General features: G+C 40.2%; 3 protein-coding genes across 6 annotated transcripts in view; 1 reads left to right on the plus strand and 2 right to left on the minus strand.

The window, feature by feature from the left end:
- FAXDC2 (fatty acid hydroxylase domain containing 2) overlaps nt 1-392 on the minus strand; it is a 28,345-nt gene extending 27,953 nt beyond the window's left edge. The window contains exon 1 of the mRNA XM_081136234.1: nt 191-392. The gene's annotated coding sequence lies outside the window, so the exon portion shown is untranslated. The remainder of the gene's footprint in view (nt 1-190) is intronic.
- CNOT8 (CCR4-NOT transcription complex subunit 8) lies at nt 9-21,239 on the plus strand. 3 transcript variants are annotated; one of them, XM_081136237.1, is made up of 8 exons: nt 9-287; nt 401-509; nt 11,110-11,293; nt 12,289-12,482; nt 15,775-15,936; nt 16,668-16,812; nt 17,949-18,059; nt 19,785-21,239. In XM_081136237.1, the coding sequence occupies exons 3-8, from the start codon at nt 11,177-11,179 to the stop codon at nt 19,932-19,934; spliced, it is 879 nt and encodes a 292-aa protein (XP_080992363.1). In that variant the 5' UTR covers nt 9-287; nt 401-509; nt 11,110-11,176; the 3' UTR covers nt 19,935-21,239. The 3 variants fall into 3 exon arrangements, with proteins under 3 accessions (XP_080992363.1, XP_080992362.1, XP_080992364.1); XM_081136236.1 differs by lacking the exon at nt 9-287 and having other exon boundaries at nt 320-509; XM_081136238.1 differs by lacking the exon at nt 9-287 and having other exon boundaries at nt 411-686.
- A 1,839-nt stretch (nt 21,240-23,078) lies between these two features.
- GEMIN5 (gem nuclear organelle associated protein 5) overlaps nt 23,079-27,929 on the minus strand; it is a 34,261-nt gene continuing 29,410 nt past the window's right edge. For both annotated transcript variants that reach the window (XM_081137019.1, XM_081137018.1), the window contains exons 26-28: nt 27,043-27,547; nt 25,662-25,758; nt 23,079-24,788 (exon numbers count right to left, since the gene is read on the minus strand). In XM_081137019.1, the coding sequence (XP_080993145.1) occupies nt 24,621-24,788; nt 25,662-25,758; nt 27,043-27,547 (770 nt within the window). In that variant the 3' untranslated portion in view covers nt 23,079-24,620. The remainder of the gene's footprint in view (nt 24,789-25,661; nt 25,759-27,042; nt 27,548-27,929) is intronic.

A 27,929-nucleotide genomic window follows, 5' to 3' on the forward strand; every position in this document is an offset into this window, starting at 1 on the left:
CTTCCCTGGGCGCAGGGAAGGAGAACCAAAATGGAGGAGTAGGGATCTATATTAAACTGAGTCAGCGCGACTAATCTCGTGAAGGCCTGGGGCACGCCGTGTTCCGCAGGCGTCCTCCGAGGCCACCCCGCCCCGCCATTTTCGAGGCGCCCTCTTAGTTTTGCGCCTGCGCGCTTGCTCCCGAGCTCACCGGTTGAGCCGTCACTCACGGAATCGCTGGGGTGCGCAGGAAGGGAGGAGTAGGCCTGACCAGGAACGCGCGCGTCGGGAGTGACGCGCAGGAGCAGGCGAGTTGGGAGGATCGGGTGGGTAGAGTGGTGCCTCCAGGTTGTTTGGTGGGCGGTGCGTAAGGCCGCTCTGGGTATGAGGGCGCCCATCTCACTTGCCCGCCCGATCCTAGGAGCAGATCCGGGGCAGAGGGGAGAGAGCGCCGGGTCAGGGGCCGCAACCGCCGCTCCCGCGGAGTCCGCCCGCCAGCCCGCCAGCCTTCGCGGGCGCCGCCTGTCAGGGTAAGCGGGCCCGCGCTTACCTGAGAGGAACGTGGGGCGAGAGAGTGTGGTAGGCCGTCTGGGCCTGTGGGAGGAAGGGGAGTGGGGCGTGTGGAGAGGCCGGCTGTGTGAGACGAGAAAGGGGCCCACGGAAGAGTAGTACTACAGCCACCACTGCCACGGGACAACAATATTCTCGTGAGTGTGCCAAGACTTTACAAAGCACCTTAAATATGCTTCATTCTATTTAGCCTCTACTAGAGCCTTCCGAGGTGTATACTATTATTAAACCCATTTTATACTATGGGCAACTGAGGCAGGAGAGGGGTTAGGTAATTTATGCAAAGCTAGTCGGTGGTGTGGCTTCGAATTTAGGTCTGTCTGCCCCTAAGGCCTGTAATTTTAATTGCTTTGCACAAAAAGGGGGAGGGTGGAGGAGGCTGAGGAGGGGAGGGATGGGTGCGAAATGGGTGGGTAATCCCGGACGGGAAGAGAAGGGTGACGGGAGATTGTGTAGGAGCAAGGCCTGGAGTTTGGAACCTTGGTTCTTGTGGCCCCGCGACTTTTCCCTGCCGGAGCTGTTGCTCTTGAGGAGCCAACTCGCGCCTGGGCCCCATGAGTGGCTTTATTGCGGTTCAGCTCAGGGCAGTGTCTTCCGACACTTTTGGGGGAAGAGGGGAGTGCGGGGAAGGCGGCGGCGGCGACCACCACCGTCTGTGGTGGTTTATCGACAGGACCCTCTTCCGAGTTGTTGCCATGTCTTCTAACGTGCTTCTGCTTCCTTTTCATCTTATGCATGCGCTGCAAAGCCTTTGTTCAGCGCAAAGAGGGGTGTGTGTGATGTTTATTGTTTTCTTGCACACTTGGGCTTACCACAAAACCAGAAATATCATTCTTTTCCCAAGCTCGCTCTGGGTTGCTTGCGGAGAAAGCTTTCAGGTGGCTGTATCATTAGTTGTTCTTCAGAGCTTTTCTGGGTAAACAAGGAGCTTTGTTTCGGAGTTGTTTTACACTCTAGGGCGTCAGGAACCGTCTGGACAGATGGCACTACGGACCAGCACAGGGCAAGGACCTCAGTCATTCCACGTGCGTGTTTATGAGAGAGAAAGAAGGACCTTTTATTCTTTCACAGTCTAGTGCTGGGAAACAGGTACTAATTAGTGCTTGTCTTCTACTTTCATAGGGAAAGGAGTAGCTCTTGTGGAGTCATTTCAAAGTTAGCCTGTGAGGCAGACATTGCATGTGATCAAACCCATCCTTAAAAATCCCTCAGGAAGTTGCAGAGTTGGAGATGGCAGGCCTGTTTCTCAGAAAATCCAGCAGACTCAGTTTTTCCTTCAGCTTTGAAACTTGTTCTTCTTTCTTTGGTTGTAAACCAGATAAAGTACTTAGGTTACCTTTAGGGACTGCGCTGCACAAAAACAGTATTTGGAGGGCATAGTCTTTCTGCACTGTGAGGTACTCTGTGAGATACAGGCACTGAGAGGCTTAAAAGTAGGACTAACCAAGGGGAACAGGGTGTGGTTCCCACCTTAGGCTCATTCTGGAGCATGTGCTCACTGAATGGAAAGTGGCAGTCAGAATTGCTGGCATTATTTATTATTATTTTAATTTATTATCATTATTTCCCTTTTTGGGTAATATATCCAGTAATGTATGCTAAGGTAAATGTGCATAATATGATTCCTCTTCAGTTTTTGAGTGGCACTACATTTAGGGGCTTGCAAGCTATTGTCTATTTCCCAGCAGTTTTCCTAGATGAGGGTTTGGTGCAAGTGTGTCTTACATATTTTTGCCAATAGTCTGCTTTTGTGTTCCCCATTTGTCAGGTATGTATAACAGTGGTTAGCTTTTTAACAGTGGTTATCTGTTTGAAAAAACATTCTCTTGGAAATGGAAGTCATGATGCTGCCTTTTTTTTTTTTTTTTTTATCCTCACCTGAGGGCATGTTTTCATTGATTTTTAGAGAGAGAGAAACATCAATTGGTTGCCTCCCAACTTGTGAACCAGCCCACAACCTAGGGGTGTGCCCTGACTGGGAACTGAACTCACAATTTTTTGGTGAATGGGACAACGCTCTAACCAACTGAGCCACCCACCCAGGGTATGATGCTGCCTTTTTAAATTAATGTCTCTGAATTTCAGTTTCTTATCTGTAAAATGTAGAGGAAAACATCATTGTAAAAAGTTATGAGGAGTTTTCTCCACTGTTATTTGTAAGCAGAACCCCACATTTAGTATCAATCACCTATATTTTGCATTATCTCTAAAAGGTAAAGACTCTCTTTTAAAAACCATAGCCACAATATAATGTAACACCAAAAAAGGCGGGGAACCCTCACAAGACCCCAAAACAAAAAAATAAAATCAGCCATTCATTGTTCAGACCTCTAATGGTCTAAAAAATGTGATAGCTCCTCTCCACCCTCCAACAGTTTATAAAGCAGGATCCAACTAAGGCCTATACATTTAAAAAAAAAAAAAAAGTTTAATCTTTATTGTTGAAAGTATTACAGATGGCATCTGCCCCCCCCACCCCCATTGGTCCCCTCCAGCCAACTCCTGCCCCTCCCCAAGCCTTCCCCACACTATCCTTTGTCCATGGGCTATGCATATAGGCACATAAGTTCTTGATTAATCTCTTCCCACTCTCCCCCCTTTGATCGGTTGATAGGTCTCCTGAGTCTTTTACTTTTATTTAAAATTTAAATATGTGTTTATTGATTTTATTTTATTTTATTATTTTTTAAAAAATATATCTTTATTGATTTCAGAGAGAGGAAAGGAGAGGGGGAGAGAGCGAGAAACATCAATGATGAGAGAGTCATTGATCGAGCCCACAACCCGGGCATGTGCCCTGACTGGGAATCGAACACTGATCGCCTGGATCCTAGGTCGACGCTCAACCGCTGAGCCACGCCCGGCTGGGCATGTATTTATTGATTTTAGAGGGAGAGAGGAAGGGAGAGAAACATTGATTTGTTGTTCCACTTATTTATACATTCATTGGTTGCTGCTTGTATGTGCTCTTACCAGAGATTGAGCCTGAAACCTTGGCGTATTGGGATGACGCTTTAACCAACTGAGCCACCCAGCCAGGGGCTAGTCTTTTATTTTTTGCAATTTGTTGAAGATGGGTGGTTCTTTAGACTTACACAGTAGTTTCTGGATTTTGCTGATTGCATTTCTTTTTGTCTTTTTTTTTTTAAATATAGATTTATTGTTTCACTTATTTATGCATTCATTTGCTGACTCTTGTATGTGCCCTGAAAAGGGATCGAACCCACAACCTTGGCATATTGGGACGATGCTCCAACAAACTGAGCCACCCTGCTATGGCTGGTGTCATTTAATGTGTACCTTTGTCCTCTATATTTCCTGTAAATTGATAGTTAAATCTAGAGCTGTGGTCAGATTCAAATTAGGTTTGTTTTGTTTTTTGGCAAAACTACAGTCATGTGCAACGTAACATTTTGGTCACTGGTGGGTCCCATATACTATGGTAGTCCCATAAGATTATAAGGAAAGGGAAAATCCCCTACTACCTAGTGATATCACGGTTGGCCTTATATTGAAGTGAAACACATTACTCATGTGTTTGAGGTGATGCTGCTGTAAACAAACCTGCACTGCCAGTCATATAAAAGTATAGCATATAGCTTTGGCCAGTGTGGCTCAGTTGGTTGGAGGGTCATCCAGTACACAGAAAGGTTGTGGTTCAATTCCTGTTCAGGGCACATACCAGGGTTCTATCCCTGGTAGGGGCGCTTACGGGAGGCAACCAACTGATGTTTCTCTCTCTCCCTCTCTCTCTCTTGAGTCCTTGGGTAAGGATTAAAAAAATAAAAAGTATGGCATTTACAATTATGTACAGTACATAATACTTGTTAATTATAATGAACAACTATCTTACTGGTTTATGTACTTAACTATACTATACATTTTATTGTTATTTTAGAGATACCTTTCTACTTATAAAAAAGTTTGCTCTCAAATAGTATGTCGTGTTACACCTGCAACAGCCTCATACATCTGGTGTTGACTGAATCTCTTGATTGCATCCTTTTGTGCTTGATTTATCTTGTGTTGTTTTGTACTGTAATATATTGTGCAGGTTTATAGCCTGGGAGCAATAGGCTATATACCATGTAGCCAGGGGTGAAGTGAGTTATGCCATCTAGGTTTGTGTAAGTGCATTCTGTGGTGATTGCACAATGATGAAATTGCCTAATGCATTTCTCAGATGTATTCTCTCCTTAAGTGGTACATGACTATGTTATAGTGGTGGTGTGTTTTGTCAAGAAGCACATACCTGATTGTCTCTTTTTGTAATAATAGCCATTATGATTATTTTAAGTTTTATTGAGGTATAATTTGTGTATTATAAAACTTGCCCCTTTTAATGTAGAGTTCAGTGAATTTGGATAAATTCCATCACCTCAGTAAGATATCTCATGCTCATTTTCTGTTAACCCCCATTCCTGTTCCCATCCCACCTCTGTAGCCTACTTTCTATCTTTATAGATTTTGCCTTTTTTGCTTATTCCATGTAAATGCCATTATGATTATTCATTAGGAGTCACAAAATAGTGATGTTCTATCATTTTGTATTCATTTGTTAGCTGTATAACTTCTCTGAAGAGAAACCCTCAGCTATTTGATTGCTTTGAGTACAGTTTATAGTTGGAAGGACAAGATACATTTTGTTTTTAAAAATTTATCTTTAGCCCGGCCGGGCATGGCTCAGTGGTTGAGCATCGACCTAGGATCCAGGCGATTGGGGTTCAATTCCCGGTCAGGGCACATACCTGGGTTGCAGGCTTGATCAGTGACTCTCTCATCATTGATGTTTCTATCTCTCTCTCTCCCTCTCCTTTCCTCTCTCTGAAATTAATAAAGATATATTTAAAAAAAAAATTATCTTTATTGTTGAAAGTATTACAGATATCCCCCTTTTCCACCTATTGATCCCCTCCACCCCACATCCACCCCAGCCCCAGGCCTTCCCTGAACCAGTGTCTGTGTCTGTAGGTTATGCATATAAGCATATAAGTTCTTTGATTAATCTCTCCCCACCCACTCCCCCACCCACTCCTTCCTCTGAGATCTCTGTTCCATGCTTTTATGTCTCTGGACCTGTTTTGTTCCTCAGTCTATTTTGTTTGTTAGATTTCACATATGAGTGAGATCATGTAAAACTGAATCAGGAAGAATCAGAAAACCTGAGTAAGCTAATAACAACTGATGAAATTGAAGCAGTAAAAAAAAAACTCCCAGCAAGCAAAAGCCCTGGTCCAGGCAGCTTCACAGGGAAGCTTTCTAATTCTTCAAGTTGTAAGGTTAGATAGTGTTGACTTTTTCTCTGGAAGATCTATCCAGTGAAGTCAGTGGGGTGTTAAAAGCCCACAACTATGACTGTATTGCTGTTGATCTCTCCCTTAAAGTCCTTACGGTTATTCTTGATAGGTCCTTATTTATTGCCATTTTAATTCTTTATGCCTATGTTTCTCTCTCTATTTCTTTTTATTATTATAGCAGTCCCTTTAACATTTCTTGCAATGATTCTATTTCTAATTACAGCAGTCCCTTTAACACTTCTTGCAATGCTGGTTTGGTGGTGATAAACTTGGTTAGCCTTTTTTTGTCTGAGAAGCTCTTTATTTCACCATCTATTTTGAATGATAGCTTTGCTGGATAGAGTAGTCTTGGTTTCAGATCCTTGTTTTGCATTACCTTGAATACTTTATGCCATTCCCTTCTGGCCTGTAAAGTTTCTGATGAGAAGTCAGCTGACAGTCTTATGGGGGCTCCTTTGTAGGTAACAGATTGCTTTTCTCTTGCTGCCTTTAAGATTCTCTCTTTGTCTTGCATTCTTCGCATTTTAATTATGGGTATGGGCCTCTTTGGACTCTTCTTGGTTGGTACTCTCAGTGCCTCCTGAATTTGCTTTTTCCGTGACCAGGTTAGGGAAATTTTCTGCCATTATTTCTTCCAACAGGTTCTTTAACCCTTGGTTACTTTTGTCCTCCTCTGGCACACTCCAGTGATGTAAATATTGTTTCATTTCATGTTGTCCCACAGCTCCCTTAAACTGTCCTGTTTTTTAATTGTTTTTTCTTTTTGGGTCTCTGATAGAGTGATTTTTTTCTACCCTGTCTTCTAATTCACTGGTCTGATCCTCATCTTCTTCTAATCTGCTGTTTATTCCTTCCAGTGTATTCTTTATTTCTGCTATGCCACTCTTAATTTCCTTCATAGTTTCTTATCTTTTTTAATGCTCTTGAGCATCCTTACAATCAGTATTCTGAACTCTATATCTGATAGATTGCTTATCTCCATTTCATTTAGCTTTTTTTCTGGAGACTTCTCTTGTTCTTTCATTTGGGGCTTGTTTTTTTGTCTTCCCATTTTGGCTGCCTATTTGGGTTTCTTCTATGTATTAGGTACATCTGCTAGGACTCTCAGTCTTTTTGGAAGGTCTCTGGTGCAGGCCAATGTCAGATGCTGTTTGTGACTGGCCTTGAGTACCCTGTTTGGAGCTATCAACAACCCACAGCTTGAGGTCCCCTCTGTTGGGGCTGGGTGTGTTTGGGCATGACCAAGATGCCCACCAAAGTCTGCTTTTCCAAGGTCCAGGTCCAGAAGCAGATCAGGCAAAGACTCGAAGCACTCTGAAATCTGCCTCTGCCTGCAGGCTGATTAATCTGATTCTCTCTTTTTTTTTTCTTTAATATATCTTTATTGATTTCAGAGAGAGGAAAGGAGAGGGAGAGAGAGACAGAAACATCAGTGATGAGAGAGTCATTGAGGAGCGAGCCCACAGCCCAGGCATGTGCCCTGATTGGGAATCGAACCTGGATCTCCTGGATCCTAGGTCGATGCTCAACTGCTGAGCCAGGCCAGCTGGGCTGTTATGCGTCTCCTAATGAGCCTCGGGCTGTAGAAACTCCTTGTGGTAGTGTGAGAGGGTTTCCAGCAAGGTGGGGCAATTGCTTCCCCCTCAGGCAAAAGCTGCTTGGAAGGTAAATGCCTCTGCAGTATAGGGGAATGACTCAGCACAGGAGTCCAGATGGGTGCCCTCTGAGCTCTATTTCCAGAGCCCACTACCCTAGATCTCCTCTCACAGCTCCAGTCCACTCCACTCTGCGCTCCCTCTGCTGGAGCCCAAGGTGAGTGGCTGCACACGAAACTGTGCGTTGGCTCTTTAAGAGGGTGTCTGCATTTCCAGCTGTCTCTCCCTGGCAGACAGAAACCCGGCTGCTTTTCACAGCCAGATGTTATGTGGGTACCTTCCCAGTTTTGGTGCTCTGAACTGGGAAGCCCAGCCTGGGGTTTAGGCCCAGAGTCCTCAGTGGGAACCCCCCACAGTTGAGATCTCCCTCCACACCTTCAGCTGCTGCCTGTGGGAGCCCTGCCAGCCCTCCTGTGCCTCCGCACTTCCTACCAGTCTCTATGTCATCTCCACTCTTCCTCCTTGGTTATGAGAGTGCTTTCTAGCTCGTCTTCGGTTGCAATTGATTATTCAGGATGGTTTTTCTGTATTTTAATTGTAATTCCAGTTTGGTCCTGGGAAAGTGGCAGTGTAGCTTCCACTCAGTCTGCTGCCATCTTTTATCTCCAATTTTTAATTTTTTGATGAAACTCTATGCTGCTTTCCATAGTGGCTGCACCAGTCTGCATTCCCACCAGCAGTGTACTTGGGTTCCCTTTTCTCCCCATCCTTGCCAGCACTTGTCATTTGTTGATTTGTTGATGGTGCCATTCTGACAGGTGTAAAGTGATACCTCATTGTGGTTTTAATTTGCATCTGTGATGATTAATGACTGAGCATTTTTTCATATGTCTCTTGGCCATCTGTGTGTCTTCTTTGGAGAAGTGTCTGTTTAGGTCCTTTGCCCTTTTTTTTTTTTTAATATATATATCTTTATTGATTTCAGAGAGAGGAAGGGACAGGGGGAGAGAGAGATAAAAATATCGATGATGAGAGAGTCATTGGTGGACTGCCTCCTGCATGCCCCTGACAGGGGATTGAGCCCACAACCCAAGCATATGCCCTGAGCAGGAATTTAACCTCGATCTCTTGGATCCTAGTTCGGTGCTCAACTGCTGAGCCATGCTCGGCCAAGCCTTTGCCCATTTTTAAATTGGATTGTTTTTCTTCCTTTCAAGTTGTATGAGTTCCTTACATATCTTGGATATTAACCCTTTATCAGATGTGTCATTGGCAAATATATTCTCCCATATAGTGGGCTCCCTTTTGGTTTTGTTGATGGTTTCTTTTGTTGTGCAGAAGCTTTTTATTTTGATGTAACCCCATTTGTTTATTTTCTCCTTTGTTTCTTTGGACAAGATACATTTAAAAAAAAATTGATTCACTAGCATTCTTCACTGGTGACCAATTAAGTTTATTTTCTTAGTTCATTATGAATTCATGGATATAAGCCTCTCTGAAAAGTTTTAATACACTGTAGTAATTATCCATAATGATGTTCATTCTGTCTTTGACCACAGGGAGTCTCTTCAGATTGTTTCTTGAGTTCTTTTGACACAACCATTAGAGTGTCTTATCTGGGGAGTCTGGTTCTAAGGGTTTAGTTTAAATACCTAATTGAACTCTTTTTAAGCCTGCTCTTTGCTGCTTGGAGACCAAAGGCATTTTTTTGCTTGGGTCCCTTATGTTGCTTTTGCTTTTATGGAAACATCTACAGGAGTGATACTCACTTCCCCTAAAGTAATTTACTGTTGTGTTTGAAATAACACCAGAAAGGAAGTGAATTGTTTCAGTTAGGGAAATAAGGAAGCTAAGTGGTACTGATTTAACATTAACGGTCATAGAAATGGTTTAAAGCCCTTTTGCTGGAGAAAACCTTAAGATGGTATTAGAACCTAAAATTCTGAGTCCTGACATTTTCTCAATTGTGATCAGATAGTAAAGTCCATATTCAGTCTGAATTTCTGTGCTTTTCTGATGTTCTTTATTTGTTCATATGCAAACCTTTCATTCATGCCCATTGTGTACAGAATGAAAACGATAAGAATGGATTCTGCCTTTAAGGAGTGTCCACCAATGTTTGTTAGGAAGATACCGCTCTACTTAAATTTCAGAGTACTTACAGAAAGTCTGCTATGATTTCAGAGAAACACCTTGAAGTGTAAGGTGCCTTAAATAAATGGAGTCTTCAACGGTTGTCGACAAACCAAAATATTAGTTTCTTAGAAGTTTCTCAGAGAAATGATGACACTTGAGAATGCCGGTTTTGTTCTCCAGATTCTTACTGGATCTTGAAAGTAGAAAGCAAATATTTTCCTTTCTCTGTCCTTTGGAAGACAGGGGCATTTTACTGTTTCTAGGAATTTCCCCCTGAGCATATACACTGGCGCCCACTCTTACATTGTGTTGAGGATCCATGTGGTGGGGTCGCCTTTTAAGTAAATGCTCTTATGATAACCTCCTTTTAGTCTTTTTATAACTAAGAATCTCATGTTGAGTTTGCTAAAACAACAGCATTACTCTTAGACTGAACCGTGTTGAGGTTTTTTTTGTTTGTTTTTTACAACTCCAAGCCATTTATTTTTTTCAAAAGCAAAGGGTGCTCACTTTTTCCCATTTAACTATCACATAATGAAAATGTCTCCCAGACATCATCAGAGTCGATTGAAACTCATAACCCCCAAGCTCATTTTTCACTCCATTGCTGGCTGGTCTATTTTCACTTCAACTTAGTGTGTCCCTCCCTCCCTCCCTCCCTCCCTCCCTTCCTCCCTTTTTTGTTTAGAGTTTTATCTTGCATAATACTTTCCCCTCCCCAGTTTCCTCCCATAATACCATTCTGATTTTGGTTGAATTATTTATACCTGCTATCTTCTCTATCTTGATTGTTGAATTGCTGCTTGGTTTCTTTACAGTATTACATGTTTAAAATTAGACATTAATAACTCAAATTCAGATTTTTCTTGTGGTTGTTAAGGTTGAAATTAGCAAGTGTTTTACCACTTAAATCCCTATTTGCACAAATCTAAAGAGTCACTATATTTAGTTAATTGCCTCTACTTCTATTTGAGTTTTGAATTGTAAGGAAAAAGAATTTCCCCTTTTGGGGGGAAAAAAGGGGGAGTCCCATATCTGTATTCATCATATAGGTATAAAGACTTTTAAGTGTGAGAATTTAGGTCCACATTCTTTTAGACTTTCAGAGATCCCAGGTACATTTTAACTGGCTAAAGTGATTCCTTTAGAAATGTTTGCATGATTGATCTCTGAGCAAAGTGCTGTGAAAGTTACAGATATGGGCATATTTTTGGTCACGGGGAACTATTTCAGTCTGTAGGTATTCTGGAGAGAATTGAAAACTGGTTTAGGGTAGTGATTTTACTTGTGTGCTAAAGGGAAGCTTGGGGAAAAGTTTCTTCATGTTTCTTAATAATTTTAGTTTCTTTAGGTTAAAGAACTGTATGTGTGCGTGCATGTGTGTGTGTGTGGTGTAAATAGTATAATAGTCTCAATGTTTTAGCTTAAACTGGTGAAGTGATGATAAAATACTGTTTTGATGCCTTTGTTTTATTGACAGCTTATACTAATGTGTAAATTTATGTGATTGCAAAATGTGTTTTTGTATCTAGATCAGATCAACCATTGGCTTGCCTTCTATCATAGTCAGCTGAAAGTGACTTTTCAAGTTTCTTCAGGATGCCTGCAGCACTTGTGGAGAACAGCCAGGTTATCTGTGAAGTCTGGGCCAGCAATCTAGAAGAAGAGATGAGGAAGATCCGAGAAATTGTGCTCAGTTACAGTTATATTGCTATGGTAAAGAGCTCTACTCTACTCTATTTGACTCACCCTCTGGTATGGACTTTGGGAATTTTTAATGTGAGATTTTGAAATAAATGATTACATTAAAGTGATGGCACATTAAACATGATAGAAGGTTATATTGCTTTATGAAACATCAAGGTAGCCAGTGTGTCTGAGAAGGGTATAACCTCTAGTGGCTTAGATGTTTTGTAATGTTACTCTGTGTTTGAAAGTCTTTAAAGCAGAAGTATGTCAGCCATAGGGCTCATCTTTCTCACAGATATGGTAAATTTATATAGTGTTTAAAACGATTTTAAAAAATTAGTTGATAGCGTTTAAAAATCAAGAGACTTAAATTCTAGATTTTTGCCGTCCCTGGAAAAATTGGGAAGATCTGGCAATATAGGGGCCACATTCCTGCCTGACATCAAGTGGCTGGAGAGGGAGACTGCATATCATGGTGATGTCAAGGGCCTCTTTTATAGGAGGCATGTAAGCCCCCATAACTCATAACCATTTTCATACCCATTTTGCTTTACTCCTTTACATGAGCTGCTTGGAGTTTGTGACTCCTACTGTAGAGAAGATAGAAGTAAGTCTTTAGCTTGGTATTTAGTATTCTCTATGATCTTGTTCTTTTCACTCAAGCCAAACATGGCTATTTATTATTTTTTCTGAATAGCATTTTCACTTCCCTATTCTGTATTTTTATTCATATATTGGTCTCAACCTAAAATGTTCTTAATTGCCTGTATATCTACCTAGAATTAGTCACCTACTTCTATTTACATCCTGCTTAGGCTCTCCAAGTTGTTGTGCAAAGCTGCATGATTTTAGTGTTTCTATAGGTGTCAGTAAGATCAGTATTTTAAGATAGATTTTTCTGCCCAACCTTGGGGTTTGTCACATAACTTTTATAAATTGAAGTAAAAATTTTGTTGGTGAGTGATCAATTCAGCATTCACTATTTTGTGAATCCTTGTGATAAGAGACTTTTTCTTTTCCAGGACACAGAATTTCCAGGTGTTGTGGTGCGACCAATTGGTGAATTTCGTAGTTCCATAGATTACCAGTATCAGCTATTACGGTGCAATGTTGACCTTTTAAAAATTATCCAGCTGGGCCTTACATTCACGAATGAGAAGGGAGAATATCCTTCTGGAATCAACACTTGGCAGTTCAACTTCAAATTCAACCTTACGTAAGTGTCTGAGACACTTCTAAGTGTTTTTCTTAGACCTGCTACATTTTTGCAGGCTGTGATTTCTAACTGAATTTATTAATTTTAAGTTTTGTTTCCACTGAACCCCAGGTAAAAGTGTTGAACAGTCAAACCGAGGATGGAATAAAGAATTTCAGAAAGTAAAGTTCCTCTTAAAGCACTCCTACAAGTCAACAATAAAAAGACAATCCAATTAAAAATGATCAAAAGAGCTGAATAGACATTTCTCTAAAGATGTACAAATGGCTAATAAGCCCATGAAAAGATGCTCACAGTCATGTCAGTAGGGAAATGCAAATCAAAACCACAGTGAGGTGCCACTTCACACCCACTAGGTGATTATAATCAAAAAGACAAAAATGTGGCAAGAAATTAGAATACTCAGACATTGTTATTGGAAATGTAAAATGGTACAGCCTCTTTGGAAAACATTTTGGCTGTTCCTCAACAGGTTAAACATAGAGTTTTACCATATGACCCAGCAATTCCACTCAGGCATATGTTTAAGAGATTTGAAAACATACATACAACCAAAGCCATGTACGTGAATGTTCATAGCATCATTCATAAAGGCACAAAAGTTGAAGCAATCTAAATATCTGTGAACTGACAAATGGATAAATTAAACAGTGTATATCCATGGAATTGAGTGTTATGGAGCAGTAAAAAGGAATAAAGTACTGATATATACTATACATGGATAAACTTTGAAAACATGCTAAGGGAAAGAAGCCATACACAAAAGGCCACATATATGATTCTATTTATTGAGATGTCCAAAATAGGCACATCTATAGAAACAGAAAATAAATAAGTGGTTTCTAGAGCAGTGGGTAGGGAGGTTATGGGATAATGGCGAGTGATTGCTTAATGGGAACAGAGTTTCTTTTTGAGGTGATGAAATGGTTTATAATTGATGGTGGTGGTGGTTGCAAATCTGAGCTTTACTAAAAACTGTTGAATTGTATATTTTAAATGTGTGAATTGTTTAGTATGTGAATTATATCTCAATAAAGCTATTTAAAGTCAAGTGAATATCCCAGTTAAAGATATATATTCTCAGATATATATCCCAGTTAAGAGATCGGTGTTTGAAGTTCTTCCATTTCTTCACTGGTTGACTTTAGGACAATTATTTTCCCTTTTGTAACTCAGTTTTCTTATCTATAAAAGAGGGTTATTAGTATCTTTCATAATAAAAATAAGGTATAGAGTAGGTGCTGATCAAAGGTAGTTGAAACTGAAGCCTATCTGGTAGTGGGGAAATTTTGATGTAATTAAAAAAAAAGTGGTAAAATAAAATTTATTGCTTTGCACTGTTGTGAAACAGACCTCCAGAACTTTTTCATCTTGCAAATCTGAAACTTTATACCTATTAAATAATTCCTGTTTCCTTTTCCCCCTAGCTCTTGGTAACCACCATTCTACTTTCTGTTCAGGTGGAATACTGTAGTATCTCTTGTTTTATGACTGGCTTATTTCATAGTATAAAGCCATCAAAATTTATCCATGCTGTAGCATGTGGCAGGATTTCCTTCCTAAAACTGAATATTACGTTGTATGTATATGCCACATTTTGTTTATCCATTCATCTGTTGATGGACATTTGAGTTGTTTTCACCTCTTGACTATTGTAAAGAACGCTATGTGAATATTTGCACATGGATGTGCAAATAACCTCTTTAAGACCCTGCCTGCAGTTCTTTGCATATGTGGCCAGAAATGGGGTTGCTGGGTCCTATGGTAGCCCTGTTTTTCAGTGTTTGAGGAGGATGTAACTTTTACGGGGAAACTGAGGAAAGACTGTTATGTTGCTGATGGTTCTCAGGTGGTGGTAGTGTATTTCTTTTTTCTTTTTTTAAAATGTTTTTATTGATTTTAGGGAGAGAGAGAGAAACATCAGTGAGAGAGAGAAACATTGATTGGCTGCCTCCTGCATGGCCCCCCACTGGGGATCCAGCGTGAAACCCTGGGCATGTGCCCTTGAATGGGAATCTAACTGGGGACCTCTCAGTGTCTGGGACGATGCTCAACCAACTGAGCCACACCGGCCGCGATAGTGTATTTCTTATTATGCTCCAGTTCTTTTTTTTTTAATCTTCACCCGAGGATACGTTTTCCATTGATTTGAGAGAGAGGAGAGAGAGAGAGAGAGAGAAAGAAAGAAACATAGAAGCGAGAGAAACATGGATTGGCTGCCTCCTGTACTTGCCCCAACCAGGGATCAAACCCAAAACCTGGGTGTGTGCTCTGACCAGTAATCAAACCCACCAACCAACTGAGCCACACTAGACAGGGCTAGACTTCAGTTCTTCAGTACTGCTTTGTTTAGGCACCAGGAGCATTTGATAGCTCAGGAATACTTTTTTGACTATTTTCCATGTGTTTTTTGGAGATTTCTTTGAGTTTCAAAGAATAATTTTGGGAGATAATCTCTATCTTTCCTTTAACTGCATTTTTCTAGTTCATTGCCAAAGCCTGTTATTTGTTCCATAATGATAATATGCAAAATAATGTAATATTTTTATTGCAGGGTTTGTGTATGTGTTTAAAATAATGTTTATTTGAGGTAGAATGAAAGATTGTAATTCAACACCGGTTTTAATTTAATGGGAAATATTAAAATTGTGGTGATTTTCTTTCCAGTTTCCTAAATTTATGTGAAAAACAAAAGAAAGGAAAACAATGAAACCTAGTGGAAAATGAGTTATTTTCCTACTTTTGTGTCCTGTATATTTCCGTGTTTAAGTTAAGGGATTTAGCCTTACAGTGAAATACTATGCCAGAGTTACAAAGGCTGTGGTATGTCTTAGTATTGACCTGGAAAGATGAGCTGTGATATATAGATGTAAAGATGGAGGTATGTGTATGTGTAGGCAGAGAAAATAGTCTGCAAGGATATATAAACCGAGTTGTTAACAGTTATTTCTATGGGACAGCATTATAAGAACATTAATTTTTAAGAAAATTTCTTCTATTTGAAATATTTTTGTATTGGTTGATTCTGTTTTTCTTTAAACAATGACTGAATGTGGATATTTTATAAGTAGTCCATTTATTTTAAGGGGAAAATCCCATTATTGTATCTGTTACAGATATAAGATCATCTACGTTGCTTGCTTGCTGGAATACTGGAAAAAATGAATTGTTCTGTTCTTAAATTATGAAAGCATTTAATGAAAACTTGTTCTATGATAAGTGTGATAATACTGTTACCCACTACTTCTGTTACATTATCCATCAGCTAAGAAGTCAACACCTTCTTTTTCAGAGAGGACATGTACTCCCAGGATTCCATAGATCTCCTTGCTAACTCAGGACTGCAATTTCAGAAGCATGAAGAGGAAGGGATCGACACATTGCACTTTGCAGAGCTGCTTATGACATCAGGGGTGGTTCTCTGTGACAATGTCAAATGGCTTTCATTTCACAGGTCAGCTCCAGAAAATGTGTATTTCTTGATTTGGGAGCAGGGAATAGAATTCTTGTTATTTCTGAAGTCCTGTTGGGTCTCTTCTGTCGGTAGTTATGAAGTTGAAATGGAAACTGTTACTCACGTTTGTTTTTCAAAAACACTTTGGAGCTCATATTGGTTTGTTACACAGTATTGGGCTATGTCATGTGGCTGTCAGTGAGTGTATTAAATGGTTGGCCTTGAGTTATCTATGTACTTGAAAGCCAGATTCTCCTAGGAGATGTTATTTTACCTTTTCAGTACTTCTGATTTTTTTAAAATTCTTTTTTATTTATTTATTTTAGAGAGAAGAAGGGAGGGAGGGAGGGGAAAGAGAGAGAGAGAAACGTAGATTTGTTTTTCCACTTATTTATGCATTTATTGGTTGATTCTTTTATGTGTCCTGACGGGGGATTGAACCCTCAACCTTGACATATTGGGACAATGCTCCAGCTGACTGAGCTACCCGGCCAGGGCCAGTACTTCTGAATTTTTGATGAATAAAACCCACATTTGTGAACCTTTGGCCCTTGGATTAATGTTTTCTTACATATCTTCCACATTAGTCTATGTTGTTTTTTAATGGGAAGTTCAGATTACAGTAGGATAAACTACTTTGGAAGACTGAAAGGTAACATCATAAACTTTGAGAAATAAAGTGGTTGAACACTGGGGCTTTTTTACCTTAGTACCTCCTTCTCTCATTGTAGTGGCTATGATTTTGGCTACATGGTAAAATTACTTACGGATTCTCGTTTGCCAGAAGAGGAACATGAGTTCTTTCATATTCTGAACCTTTTCTTCCCATCCATTTATGATGTGAAATACCTGATGAAGAGTTGCAAAAATCTTAAGGTACAATATTTTTCTTAATACTAGTAACAACAGCAAAAAAAGTCAAAAAAGCAGACATGTCATTTTGCTTTGTTGTTTTGTTCAGCATGCATTCTTGAGTGCCTACTAAGTGCCAATATTGTGCTAGACAGGTTGTATATAAAGCTGATTGGCACAGGAATTTGTGTGATAACTGTCTTTAACCTGGGCATGAAGGGAAACCTCTACTTCTCTCATCATAAGGCTTTCTTCACTTAAGGTCCTTGAACCTAGTGAAATCATTGGTAACATGAGTTGTATGTGCAGTTTGTCAGGAATGGGGTCTATAGTGTTCCAGACTCAGATCAGAGGAATTCTTAACCCTAGACCAGCAATTTTCAACCGGTGTGCCACAGGAATTTTTAAAACATGCAGTACCTGACTGTTTAGTTAGGGGCACTGATATCTTTTCCCTTAGATTGTCAAATAAAAAAATGACAGCAGCCAACACAATAGCTATCCAGTGTGAATGCCCTGTCTTGAACCATAAATATATATAGGTCATTTAATAGAGTTGCATCTTATTGGTCATGTCACATAATAAGGTTGCATCTGATTAATTCTTGGTACTAGATATTCTTACATACAAGTATAGGCACCTGATTTTTGAAAAAGTCACTTTGGAGCAAAAAGGGTAGATAATTACTATTAGTATTTTTTTTGGTAAAGTAATCAAAATTATATTTTTTGTCAGATGCACAAAAAATATATTTCTTGGTGTGCTGCATAATTTTAGTAGTTTATGTGTGCCATGAGATGAAAAAGGTTGTAAGCTGTTGCCCTAAACAGTTTAAGAACTCACTACCCTAATAAATTATTGACGTGAGAGGTTTGCTGTCTTGAATTAGATTGGCATTTCCTATTTCTTAAACCTTATTTTACAGCAGTTAGGATTTTACGGGGCAGAGATCTGACAAAATTAATGATAAAGAGAAGAAAGGAGCGAAAAGTAGAATATAACACAGTGTATCATTTGGAGTGCCCTGGGTAAGGCCTGTTAAATAAATGGCCTGTTTCCACTCCTCATCACCAAAAGTAAACTGAAGAATGAACTTAGTTGACTCTAGTAGGGGAGTGTTAGGTCTGTAATATTATTTTTGTTTTCCTTACATCTCCAGGGAGGTCTTCAGGAAGTTGCTGATCAGTTGGATTTGCAGAGAATTGGAAGGCAGCATCAGGCAGGCTCAGACTCGCTGCTGACGGGAATGGCATTCTTCAGGATGAAAGAGGTAAGGCTAAGGGGATGGATGGCCTTTGTGGGCTGAAGTTTGTTGAAAATTTATAGTTTCTGTTGGAAGTTGATGACTGCATTGAAAGTAGTTTTTGTTGTTGTTACGATGTTCTATGTATTAAATATAGTTTGGGAAGCAAAGCAGCATTCTGAAATGGAGGCCACTCAGCACGCCCACGTCTGGAAGTGTATTTGGTGTTCCTAGCAGCTCCAACTGTTACAGTTATTTTTCTTCTGGTTTCTATGATGTGAACACATTCGTTAGACCACCCACTTACCCCACAGCTAACATAATCGGCAGCTTTCTCTCTAAGGTCAGAACAAGACAAGGTGTCCACTCTCGCCACTTGTACTGGAGGTTCTGGTCAGAGCAGTCAGGCAAGAAAAGGAAATTGAAGGCATGAGGATGAAAAGAGGATGAAAGCTGTCACTGTTTGCAGATAACACGGTGTTATCTGTGGAAACCTTGAAGACGCCACCAAAAGCTGTTAGAGCTAATAAACTCAGTGCAGTTACAGGGTGTCAGCCCTGGCTGGGTAGCTCAGTTGGTTAGAGCGTCGTCATAATACACCAAGGTTGTGAGCTCAGTCCCCAGTCAGGGCACATCTAAGAAGCAACCAATAAATGCATAAATAAGTAGAACAGCAAACTGATGTGTCTCTACCCTCCCACCCCCACCTGTCACTCCCTTCCTTCCTCTCTAAAAATCAATTAAAAAAACATTGCAGGATACAAAACCAATTTACAGAATTCTGTATCAGAAAGAAAAGTTAAGAAGACAATCCCATTTATAATTGCATCGAAAAGAATAAATTAATAAATTACCTTGGAGTAAATTTAACCAAAGACCTGTATATTGAACACTGTAGGATACTGATGAAGGAAATTGAAGATAACACAAATGAGTGGAAAATATTATGTGCTCATGGATTGGAAGAATTAATATTGTTAAAATGTCATACTACCCAAAGCAATCTACAAATTCAGTGCAATCCCTATAAAATTCCAATGGCATTTTTCACGAAATAGAGCAGACAATCTTAAAATTTGTATGGAACCACAAGACTCCAAATAGAACAATTCTGAGAAAGAACAAAGCTGACAGCACTATTCTTCCTTATTTTGCCTCCTGAACTACTTTTGGCAGTGTCTGGAGACATTTTTGGTTGTCCCATCCTGGTGTTAGGGCTTGAGGGGCAGTGTGCCTACTGGCCAGGGATGCTGATAATTGTCCTACAATACATTGGACAAGCCACCCCACCCCAGCAGAGTTATCCTGCCCAGTAGTGCCAGGGTTGAAATAGCACCCTGTTTTGAGCACTTAATGCCCATTATCTCCCTCATGACAACCTACATAATATTACTCTGTCTTATAGATAGGGAACAGTGGCATAAGGAGAGTCAAAGTGACTTCCCTAAGGTCACACAGTGAGTCAGTCTGTAGAGCCCAAGCTCTTAACCACTGCACTGCCTGTTAAAGAGAAAGGATGAAATGGGACATTTGTACTAAACAGCAGCAGCATCACAGGAATCTTGGCAGTAAAGGAACTCATGGAAAATAGAAGTCTGTTCAGAAGGGAGCATGAAAAGGTTTGGAGCCTTTCTTTATGGAATTTATTTCTAGTTGGCTAGATTTTCAGGGCTCTGAGAGAGCTGGGAAGTGCTGATGTGGTGTTGAGACTTGACGTGATTCTTACTACAGGTTCTCTGTCCCATTCTGCAGTTGTTTTTTGAGGACAGTATTGACGATGCCAAGTACTGTGGGCGGCTCTATGGCCTGGGCACAGGAGTGGCCCAGAAGCAGAATGAGGATGTGGACTCTGCCCAGGAGAAGATGAGCATCCTGGCGATCATCAACAACATGCAGCAGTGATGGCGGCGAGGCTCTGCCGGCGGCCCGCCCGAGCGGTGCTTACGGTGCTGACTGTGTACACTTCCTCGTCAAGAGAAGCCTCTTTTGAGCAAACTGTACTTACCATCTGCATTGAGCAGAAAGACTTGTTTTACTGAAGACAAAGAGGTCTTTTAGATCCAGAAGAGGGGAGTTTGCTCTGAATTTGTAAACAAGTCTTACCTACTCCTCTTCCCCAGGCCTCTTCTCCAGTTGCCTCCTGCCACCAGCATCCATGGTTCATTTGACACCTTTTTAAATATACAGGATGAGTGACAAACAAACTAGTAAAGTGTATATAACTCTTACCTGTGGTCATTCTTTTTCTTTTAAATTTGTTGCTAATCTCTGAGCATGAAGACTTCTTGCTATTATTCTCAGCTGAGCTGAGGGCTTCCAGGGAAAGTGGAACAAAATGGTATTCTTGTTAAGTGTGGGTGGTAGGTGTTGAGTCTTTTCCTTCCTTTTTTTTGGATCCTTCTCGAGGACATTTGCTTTCCTCATGGAAATGAATTACATGCTCAGTGCTGAACTTTGAAGACCAGATAATGAAAACTTCTCTTAAAAAAATAAAATTCTACTGAACCTGTCTACTCTTTATTCATGAGGAAGCCATCAGAGTGGGCATAGAGTTAACCATTTAAGTGTCTTTATGTCCTATCGTGCCACTGAGATTTGCTGTCACATGCACATCATCTGAAATTTTACGTTTTCATATAATAAGATAATGGATTTGATTCTGAAGGAAATTAGTTAAGATCAGATTTTTGGATCATAAGTCTTGTGGTTTCAGATGGTTATTTGTATTCCCCCACCTCTTTTTTGTTTTCCCTTTTCCTTTCAGCAAACCTGAGGAGTTAGGGAGATGGATTGATGTGAGTACCAGGAGTGTGAGTCTTTAAAAAGTTGTGGTGGTTCATATAAACTGGGCAGGAATCTGGTTTATAGAGTTCTCTTGGAGTAATATCTCACAACTGGGGTAGAAAGCTCAGGACTGATCCCCCCCCCCCCCCCGAAACTAGTCATTTAAAAAGTACACTGTTTTTGTTTGTTTTTTTTGAATGAGTACAGTATGGACAATTTTGAAAAACCCAAAAACCCATTTGCTATGGTGGAAATGAAAACTAGTAACTCACTGAAGTGGAGGAATAGTCCTGCATTTTAAAAGCTTATAGAAAACTCAATTTAAAATGATTCAAAATGTCAAGTATTATAAGCTGGTATTTAAGATGCTTGTAAATATATTTATGTTTTTAATTTTGTATAATAAAGATTTCTTTTTAACTACTTGCATGCAGATTTGGTCTTTCATACCTATGAATTTCTGGCTCTGGAAATGGATGCTTGCTGTTGGTAACAGAAGCATCTTGTCTATCCCCAAACTCTTGCCTCCATTTCCCACAAGGTGGCTTGCATACAAAACGTCTCACTTTGAAGGAAGCTTTTAATGAGCAGCTATGTAAATGGAGCACTTCATACTCATCGCTGATTATGGGGTCTTACTTGAAAACCAGTCTTAACTCTTGTTTCCTGGGGCCACTCTTATATATGATAAATTAGCTTGTTAATTAGTGGAATTCTTTTATACAAATTGAACTGATATCCTCAGAACTTTGTTTCTGACCCTTCCTATTGGCACAAATTGTGGGTTTTAAGATGTCAGGTACAGGAGCAGACCTAGGATTTTGACTGGGATATTCACATATAGGATGGGAGGTATTTATCAGTAAGATTTGCGGTAGAAGCAGCATAGTTCAGTGGTTCTTAGCCAAGGTGCTTTGGTATGCTGATGACGGAGCTCTGCACAGACCTTCCTCATTTGGATTAAAATAAGAATTATCTTTGCCACAACTGAGGAAAAGACTGACTTGTCAGGAGAAATGTTGAGATGAAGGGTTGAGGAATTCTGTGTTGAGTGGGGGTCTGTGGGGTGTGTGTGTGTGTGTGGAGAGAGAATGTGTAGGGCTGTATGAGTGGTTTGTGTGTGTAGAGAATGTGTAGGGCTGTGTGAGTGGTTGTGTGTGTGTGTAGAGAATGTGTAGGGCTGTGTGAGTGGTTATGCTCGGAAAGGGATGCTCCTGAAGAGTAACCAGGAGCATGCTAGCTGGGTGTGACTCTCCCCCTCCACATATAAGGCCAAATGTTCTTGAATTCGTGTTCTGCTAACCCAGTAAGGTTGAATACCAATCACAAGCCTAACTGCCAGCTAGTGTTGGTGTGAATGAGCAGTTTCTAGTCCTCTAAGTCCAAGCTATTAACGAGTATTCTTTCATAATGTATTCAGTCAGTAAGTTCCCATTATGCATTGACATGACACTGTAAGAAGGTGCTAGGGATAAAACAGCACATGGAAGGTAGTCTCTACCCTCACTGGAGTTTGTAATCTACTTGTTACCAGGCAGTAAATAATGAACAGAAATATAATTTGTGAACTGTAAAGTATAGGTCACTGATGTCCTTGAGTTTGAGGTTCAGGCACAGTCTTTTCAGAGAAAGGACACTGAAGCTGGGATCAGAGAGATGAGTAAGAGTGGGTCAGGCGGAGGAAGAACACAGGCAAACCCCGAGATGACAAGAGGTCTTATTTGGTGGGTTCCAGCAACTAAGAGACCAGTGTGGCTGTAATCTAGAAGCGCGGATGAAAGTATCTTGACATGACCAAGAGGTAAAGGCTGGGATCAAGTAGGACCTTGTAAGCCACACTCAAGATTATTTTTTTCCTAGGAGGAATGGGAAACTGACTTTTTAAAGCAGGGTGTTGACAAGACTTGATGTGCAGTTTAGAAGTCATTGGTGTATAAAAAGGAAGAATGGAGAATAATTAGAAAGTGCAGATTTAGAGACATATTGGGAGGAGACTGCAGCCACCCAGGTAAGAGGATGGTAGTTTGTGTTAGATATGCCTATCGGATATAGTTACTTTGGATGGGGTAATGGACCAAAACTAACTTTAGTTGCTTAGTTGATATATTTTATCCACTCAGAACTTGAGTTAGCTCCTTGGTGCTGTGGCTCTTTGTGGTTTTAATAATTGGGGAGATAGAAATGAAAACTATTCAAATTAGAATAGCTTGAGTATATTATATAGTATTGAGAGGAGGATTTGAAAGGAAATGGAATTATCTTATGCTTTTGAGTAGTTTTATTACTTGGTTGTCAAGTAGTAATTGTACCCACAGGTGATGGCTTTGGTAAATCACAAAGTTTAGAATTTCTACCTGAATACTACATACTGCTCTTGACCCAAGTGGAAGGGAATCTTCCCACCTCTGCAAGCAAACATTTTTCATTGTAGCAAAGACTGTAGAACTGGTATGTAGTTCACCATTTAGCATGCCTTGTTTATGTCTTTGCAACCAAGAGATCTCCAACCTCAACTAATGTCCATCTTCTAGAATTCACTTCACTGTGGAAAGAACTATGAGGGCTGATAGTTCCTTTTTTGAGTTTAGCATTTTTAAATTCTAAAGCTAGGTCTAAAATAAAAATCTCAGTAAGTCACATCCTTGAAAACTGCCTCTTAAATTTTTTCCTTCCTAGAGTTCCTGTTAGTGAATTTCATTATTGCTGCCCACAACAATCCCAACCAACCCTAAGGAAACAAAGGACACTCATGGAGAAAAGCCTTCACAATGAATCCCAAAAGCAAATAGTTCAATTATTGGGAAAGAATGCTCCCTGTCAACCCTACCCAACTGCCTAATTTTTATGTCCTAGCAACTGGGATATTCCGGAAACATCTGTTCCGACATTGTTCAACTACTTAAATAACCAAAGAGAAGAACAGACCTCAAAAGAATGCTCATTAGTTAAAATAAGTAAATGAACAAGGATTTGTAATTAACATATAGGGTCCATTATGCAATGATCCAAAAGTCAGAGTCCAATGATCCAAACCTTACATATACAAAATTAGGAAGGAATATGCATTTTTCTTCGAAGATCATCTGTGGCTTCCATCTAATTCTCAAAGAGTCCTGTGAATTCAAAAAAGATTAAGAACAACTGAAACAGTAATTTCTTTCTGAGCTATTTTGATCACCAAAACTGAAGGGATAAGACACATTTGAGTTCATTATTTGTTCTTCTAACACTTTAGTAAATGATTTGTTCAAATACGCAATTACATGAAACAATAAAACCAAAATTTTGACCTAAAGTTCAGACAGAGGGTAAGGCTTATTTCACATTCAGTAGTAGTAGTAATAGAGTAGAAGGGGAGAGCCCAAGTTAACAAAAACAACTTAAAAAATGATACCAGTAGTCAGAAACTGCAGCAATTCTATCTCAAACAAGAATGACATGTTTCTGATCAGGGGAAGCATTTATAAAGGTAGCTTGTGTATAAGAACATAACACTTCGGGCAATTAAAGTTTCTCCTCTTTGGGTGAAATCTACATAAGGCTTTAGAGATGACCAACAATTACTCTTGCAGGTGTTCTAATGTCTACTGCTGGCTTTTGATGATCCTTCGGTAGGAAACCACAACTGAGTCTCAGGTCAGATTCTGCTGTTTTTAAGGGTAGAGTTGATTCAAACTTGACCCTCATTTTGTATTATTTGGATCATTGCAAAAACATCTACAGATCAGAGCGAATGTCTGGCAAAAGTGAAAGGTGTCAGATGTTTTGAATTTGACACAATTTATTTTAAAGGTCCTTGAAAGTTCACGTGCAGAAGGTCTGGCAGTGTCTTTGGTAAACTTTCGTGTTGCCATATTTCTGAAGGAGCTCTTGGGCCTGTCGTTGCATTTCCTGGGTCACGCTGCCAGGACACTGGGACCCGATGTGAAGCAGGACGAGGCAGCACTCCAGAACATCTGGGAAGGGCCAGGTCTGAAAGATGACGTGAGAGTGAAACGAGGAAGCATTTGCAAAAGAGCCACAAACACCTGCACAGAAGGCACCAGTAACTCAAAAGTCTCATCTCCTGCCACTTCTCAGGGCACAGCTGAGCCATTCCTCTCATGATGTCTTGTGAGAGAAGACAAGCAATGTCTTACTCATCAGTTACTCTAAGGAGAGATGATACTCAAAACTGGAATGTCTACTGGGACGGCCTTCTCCAACGAATACAATCTTCTAAATCTCTGCTCCAATTAATTTAAAACGTGATGTTTCTGTTACTACCAGGGCACATCTAAATATGCCTATCCACCTGTAAGCTATCAAATACATGGCACCAACTTTAATTTTACTTTACCTCCCAGTTACAAAACTTGTTAGATTTCTCTGAAGACTGAGGTATATAAAATTGCTTGTAGGTATATAAAATCTACTCTCACAAAACATTTTAGCTAACCAAAGGCGAATGGATCCTAACTTTTTTTTTTTTAAAGAAGTATGTTTTTGTTTTGTTGATCCTTACCTGAGGATATTTTCTCCATTGATTTTTAAAGAGAGTGGGAGAAAGGGAAGGAAGGGAGGGAGGCAGAGGAACATCAATATAAGAGACACATTGATTGGGCGCTCCACCAAGCTGGGGATCAAACCTGCAACCCAGGTACATGCCCTTGACTGGAAATTGAACCCATGACCCTTTGATGTGCGGGCTGACACTCTAACCACTGGGCCACACCCATCAGGGCTGGATCCTCTTTTTAAGCACATTCAAACGTGTAGAAAAGTTGATGACCTTAAAGAATTTGGTATAGTCAACTGATAATACAAAAAGCAATGTTTTACTGAATGAACTGCTATAAATCTTACCTTAACACTTTCAGGAAACTTAGCTATTCTCTCATTCGCCTCCGTAAGCCTTTTGGTTAATTCAGGTAGAGAAAGTTGCTCATTTTTATCTTCTTTACTAGTAAATAATAATAAAAAATACAAATCATGTCTTGTCCTGGGTAACTTTAACTCAATTATCTATGAATAAAATTCCTTTATCACCTGGGTCTTTATCTCCCATCTTTAAATACAAAGTTTAAGAGGAGGCAATTTAATGTGATGGGACATGAAGTTTTCAAAATGCAATATTATTCCTTATCATTTTCCAAAACCCCACTTCTTAGACACACAGCTCCAATGAAAATACAGGACCCTTAAGGGGATTCAACCTGTAGCCAAGAACAGAGGGCCTAGATTTATTGGGGGAATAGTTAGAGCTGAGCTGTTATCCATGGGGTATATTGATGCATTTTTTTGGGTACATGTGTTAAGCTTTTCAAAGGGATCCTGTGATACAAAGGTTAAGAGCTGCTGGGTTAGAGAACTTTCCAGTGTTTTTCTTGCTATTAAAACTAAACCTAAAGCTGCTTAAACTATGGTAGCTTCTTGGGGAAGTAAAAAAAACCTGTGACTCAAGATTTCAATGGGAGTAATTTTAGAGCAATAAATAAGAGTGCTTCAAAGCTTCTTAATTTTAATTTTTAAAGTTAGTAACGACAGCTTTAAGTTTATCAGTGTTCTCATTACTGTTTTAGACCCTGTACTAGGGAACTTAAGGTAAAAGGAACTCATCATAATAACCAATCAGTAACTTAATCACTGCAAACACCCATAGTAAAGTGCCCTGTAATAATGCAAGTGCTACAGTGCCTGGTGACGGGCTCCTGTCATCCATCTGGTCCCTCTTCTCTATGGAAGTGATTGGGATTCTAGAGCATTCAATCATTTGGAATTCTTTCAGTTCAGCAAGCAGTTGTACACTACCCTCTGGTGTATTTTTTGTGATAGTACGGAACAACTAGAAAACAATGGTTTTCATTGATGATGCAATAAGACAACTCACTTTACATGACTGATTTTTTTGGGGGGATCTACTTATTGTAAAAAAGTAATATTTTACTGTACTATTGTTTGGAATAATATTTGTGACTTCATTTAACTCTCAAAGCAAGCAAGGTAGGAGTTAGGACTCCCATTTATAGACAAGGGACCTAAAGCTCAGAGACATTAAGACTCTTTCCTGAGGTATCTTGGCAGGGTCAGAATTAGAATGTGTATTTGACTCCAGAGCTTGTGTGTTCATCACTCTATCATGCTGCTTCCAAGTGTTCTGATCAGTCCATCACGTACTGGTTTTTATGATTACATGAGAATCCAGCAGGGTATTTTGAATTCCATCTTGTATTGACTCAGTACTTACCCCTGGCTCTGAGGACTAGACAGGGACTGTTCTGCTTCCTGTTCAGGGCCACTTGTATCGGGACCATTTGCTGTGGGTTTACAGAATTGACTCTTCTGGTGTCGGCGGATCATTTCTGCCAAGGTCTCCTGAACCTCAGCAACGGTTCTCTGTGAGTTCTGGAAACTGGCGTGCTTTTCTGAAAAGAGCTCCTTACAAGTATTCAGCATTCGCTCACTTTCTTCCGTGAGTCTCATGTCTAGTTCTGGAGGCCTGCTTGGCTCCAGCTGAGAGGCTTGGGGGTCAGTGTCTTCAGGGCTGGCACTGTCCAAATTCTGGCTTTGTTCAACAGAGGTCGTCCTTCTGTGAGCAGCCCTTACCCAGACACTGGATTTGGGGCAAGGACTGGAGAGAGACCACCAGAATTCATACAGACGTCCATAAATAAAAAAGGCCTCCAAACTTTTGAAAGCTGGTGTGGCGGGGGACGGATGGTCACCCAGCCTGAGTCTTAGGAGGTCACAGCCTAGAAGAAGAAGAAAAAGAATTAGGGTTGTGCATTTCTCTATCTGCCAGAATCTGGCCTCCAACCCGCATGTTTCCTATCGCCTAAGAGGCAGACTCCAAGAAGAAGGACAGCAGTGATCCATGGGACCATGTGCCTTCCACCAAAAGCCAACCAAAGCTAAACGCTTCCTGGCTTAGGACAGTGTTCTCGTTGCTACAAGCTACAGTCAATCAAAGCCTGAGAGAAAAAGTATTAAACCCATCCTATCGAAGGCTCTGGGCATCCTACTGTGTCTGTGAAAATAATCACAGTAACTTAGTTCAGTGACTAATTATGCAGCTCAGGAACATCCATCTTTTTTTTTTTAATCCTCACCTGAGGATATGTTTTTATTGATTTG

The sequence above is a fragment of the Miniopterus schreibersii genome, assembly GCF_964146895.1.
Source record: "Miniopterus schreibersii genome assembly, chromosome: 4".
NCBI classification, from domain to species: Eukaryota; Metazoa; Chordata; class Mammalia; order Chiroptera; family Miniopteridae; genus Miniopterus; species Miniopterus schreibersii.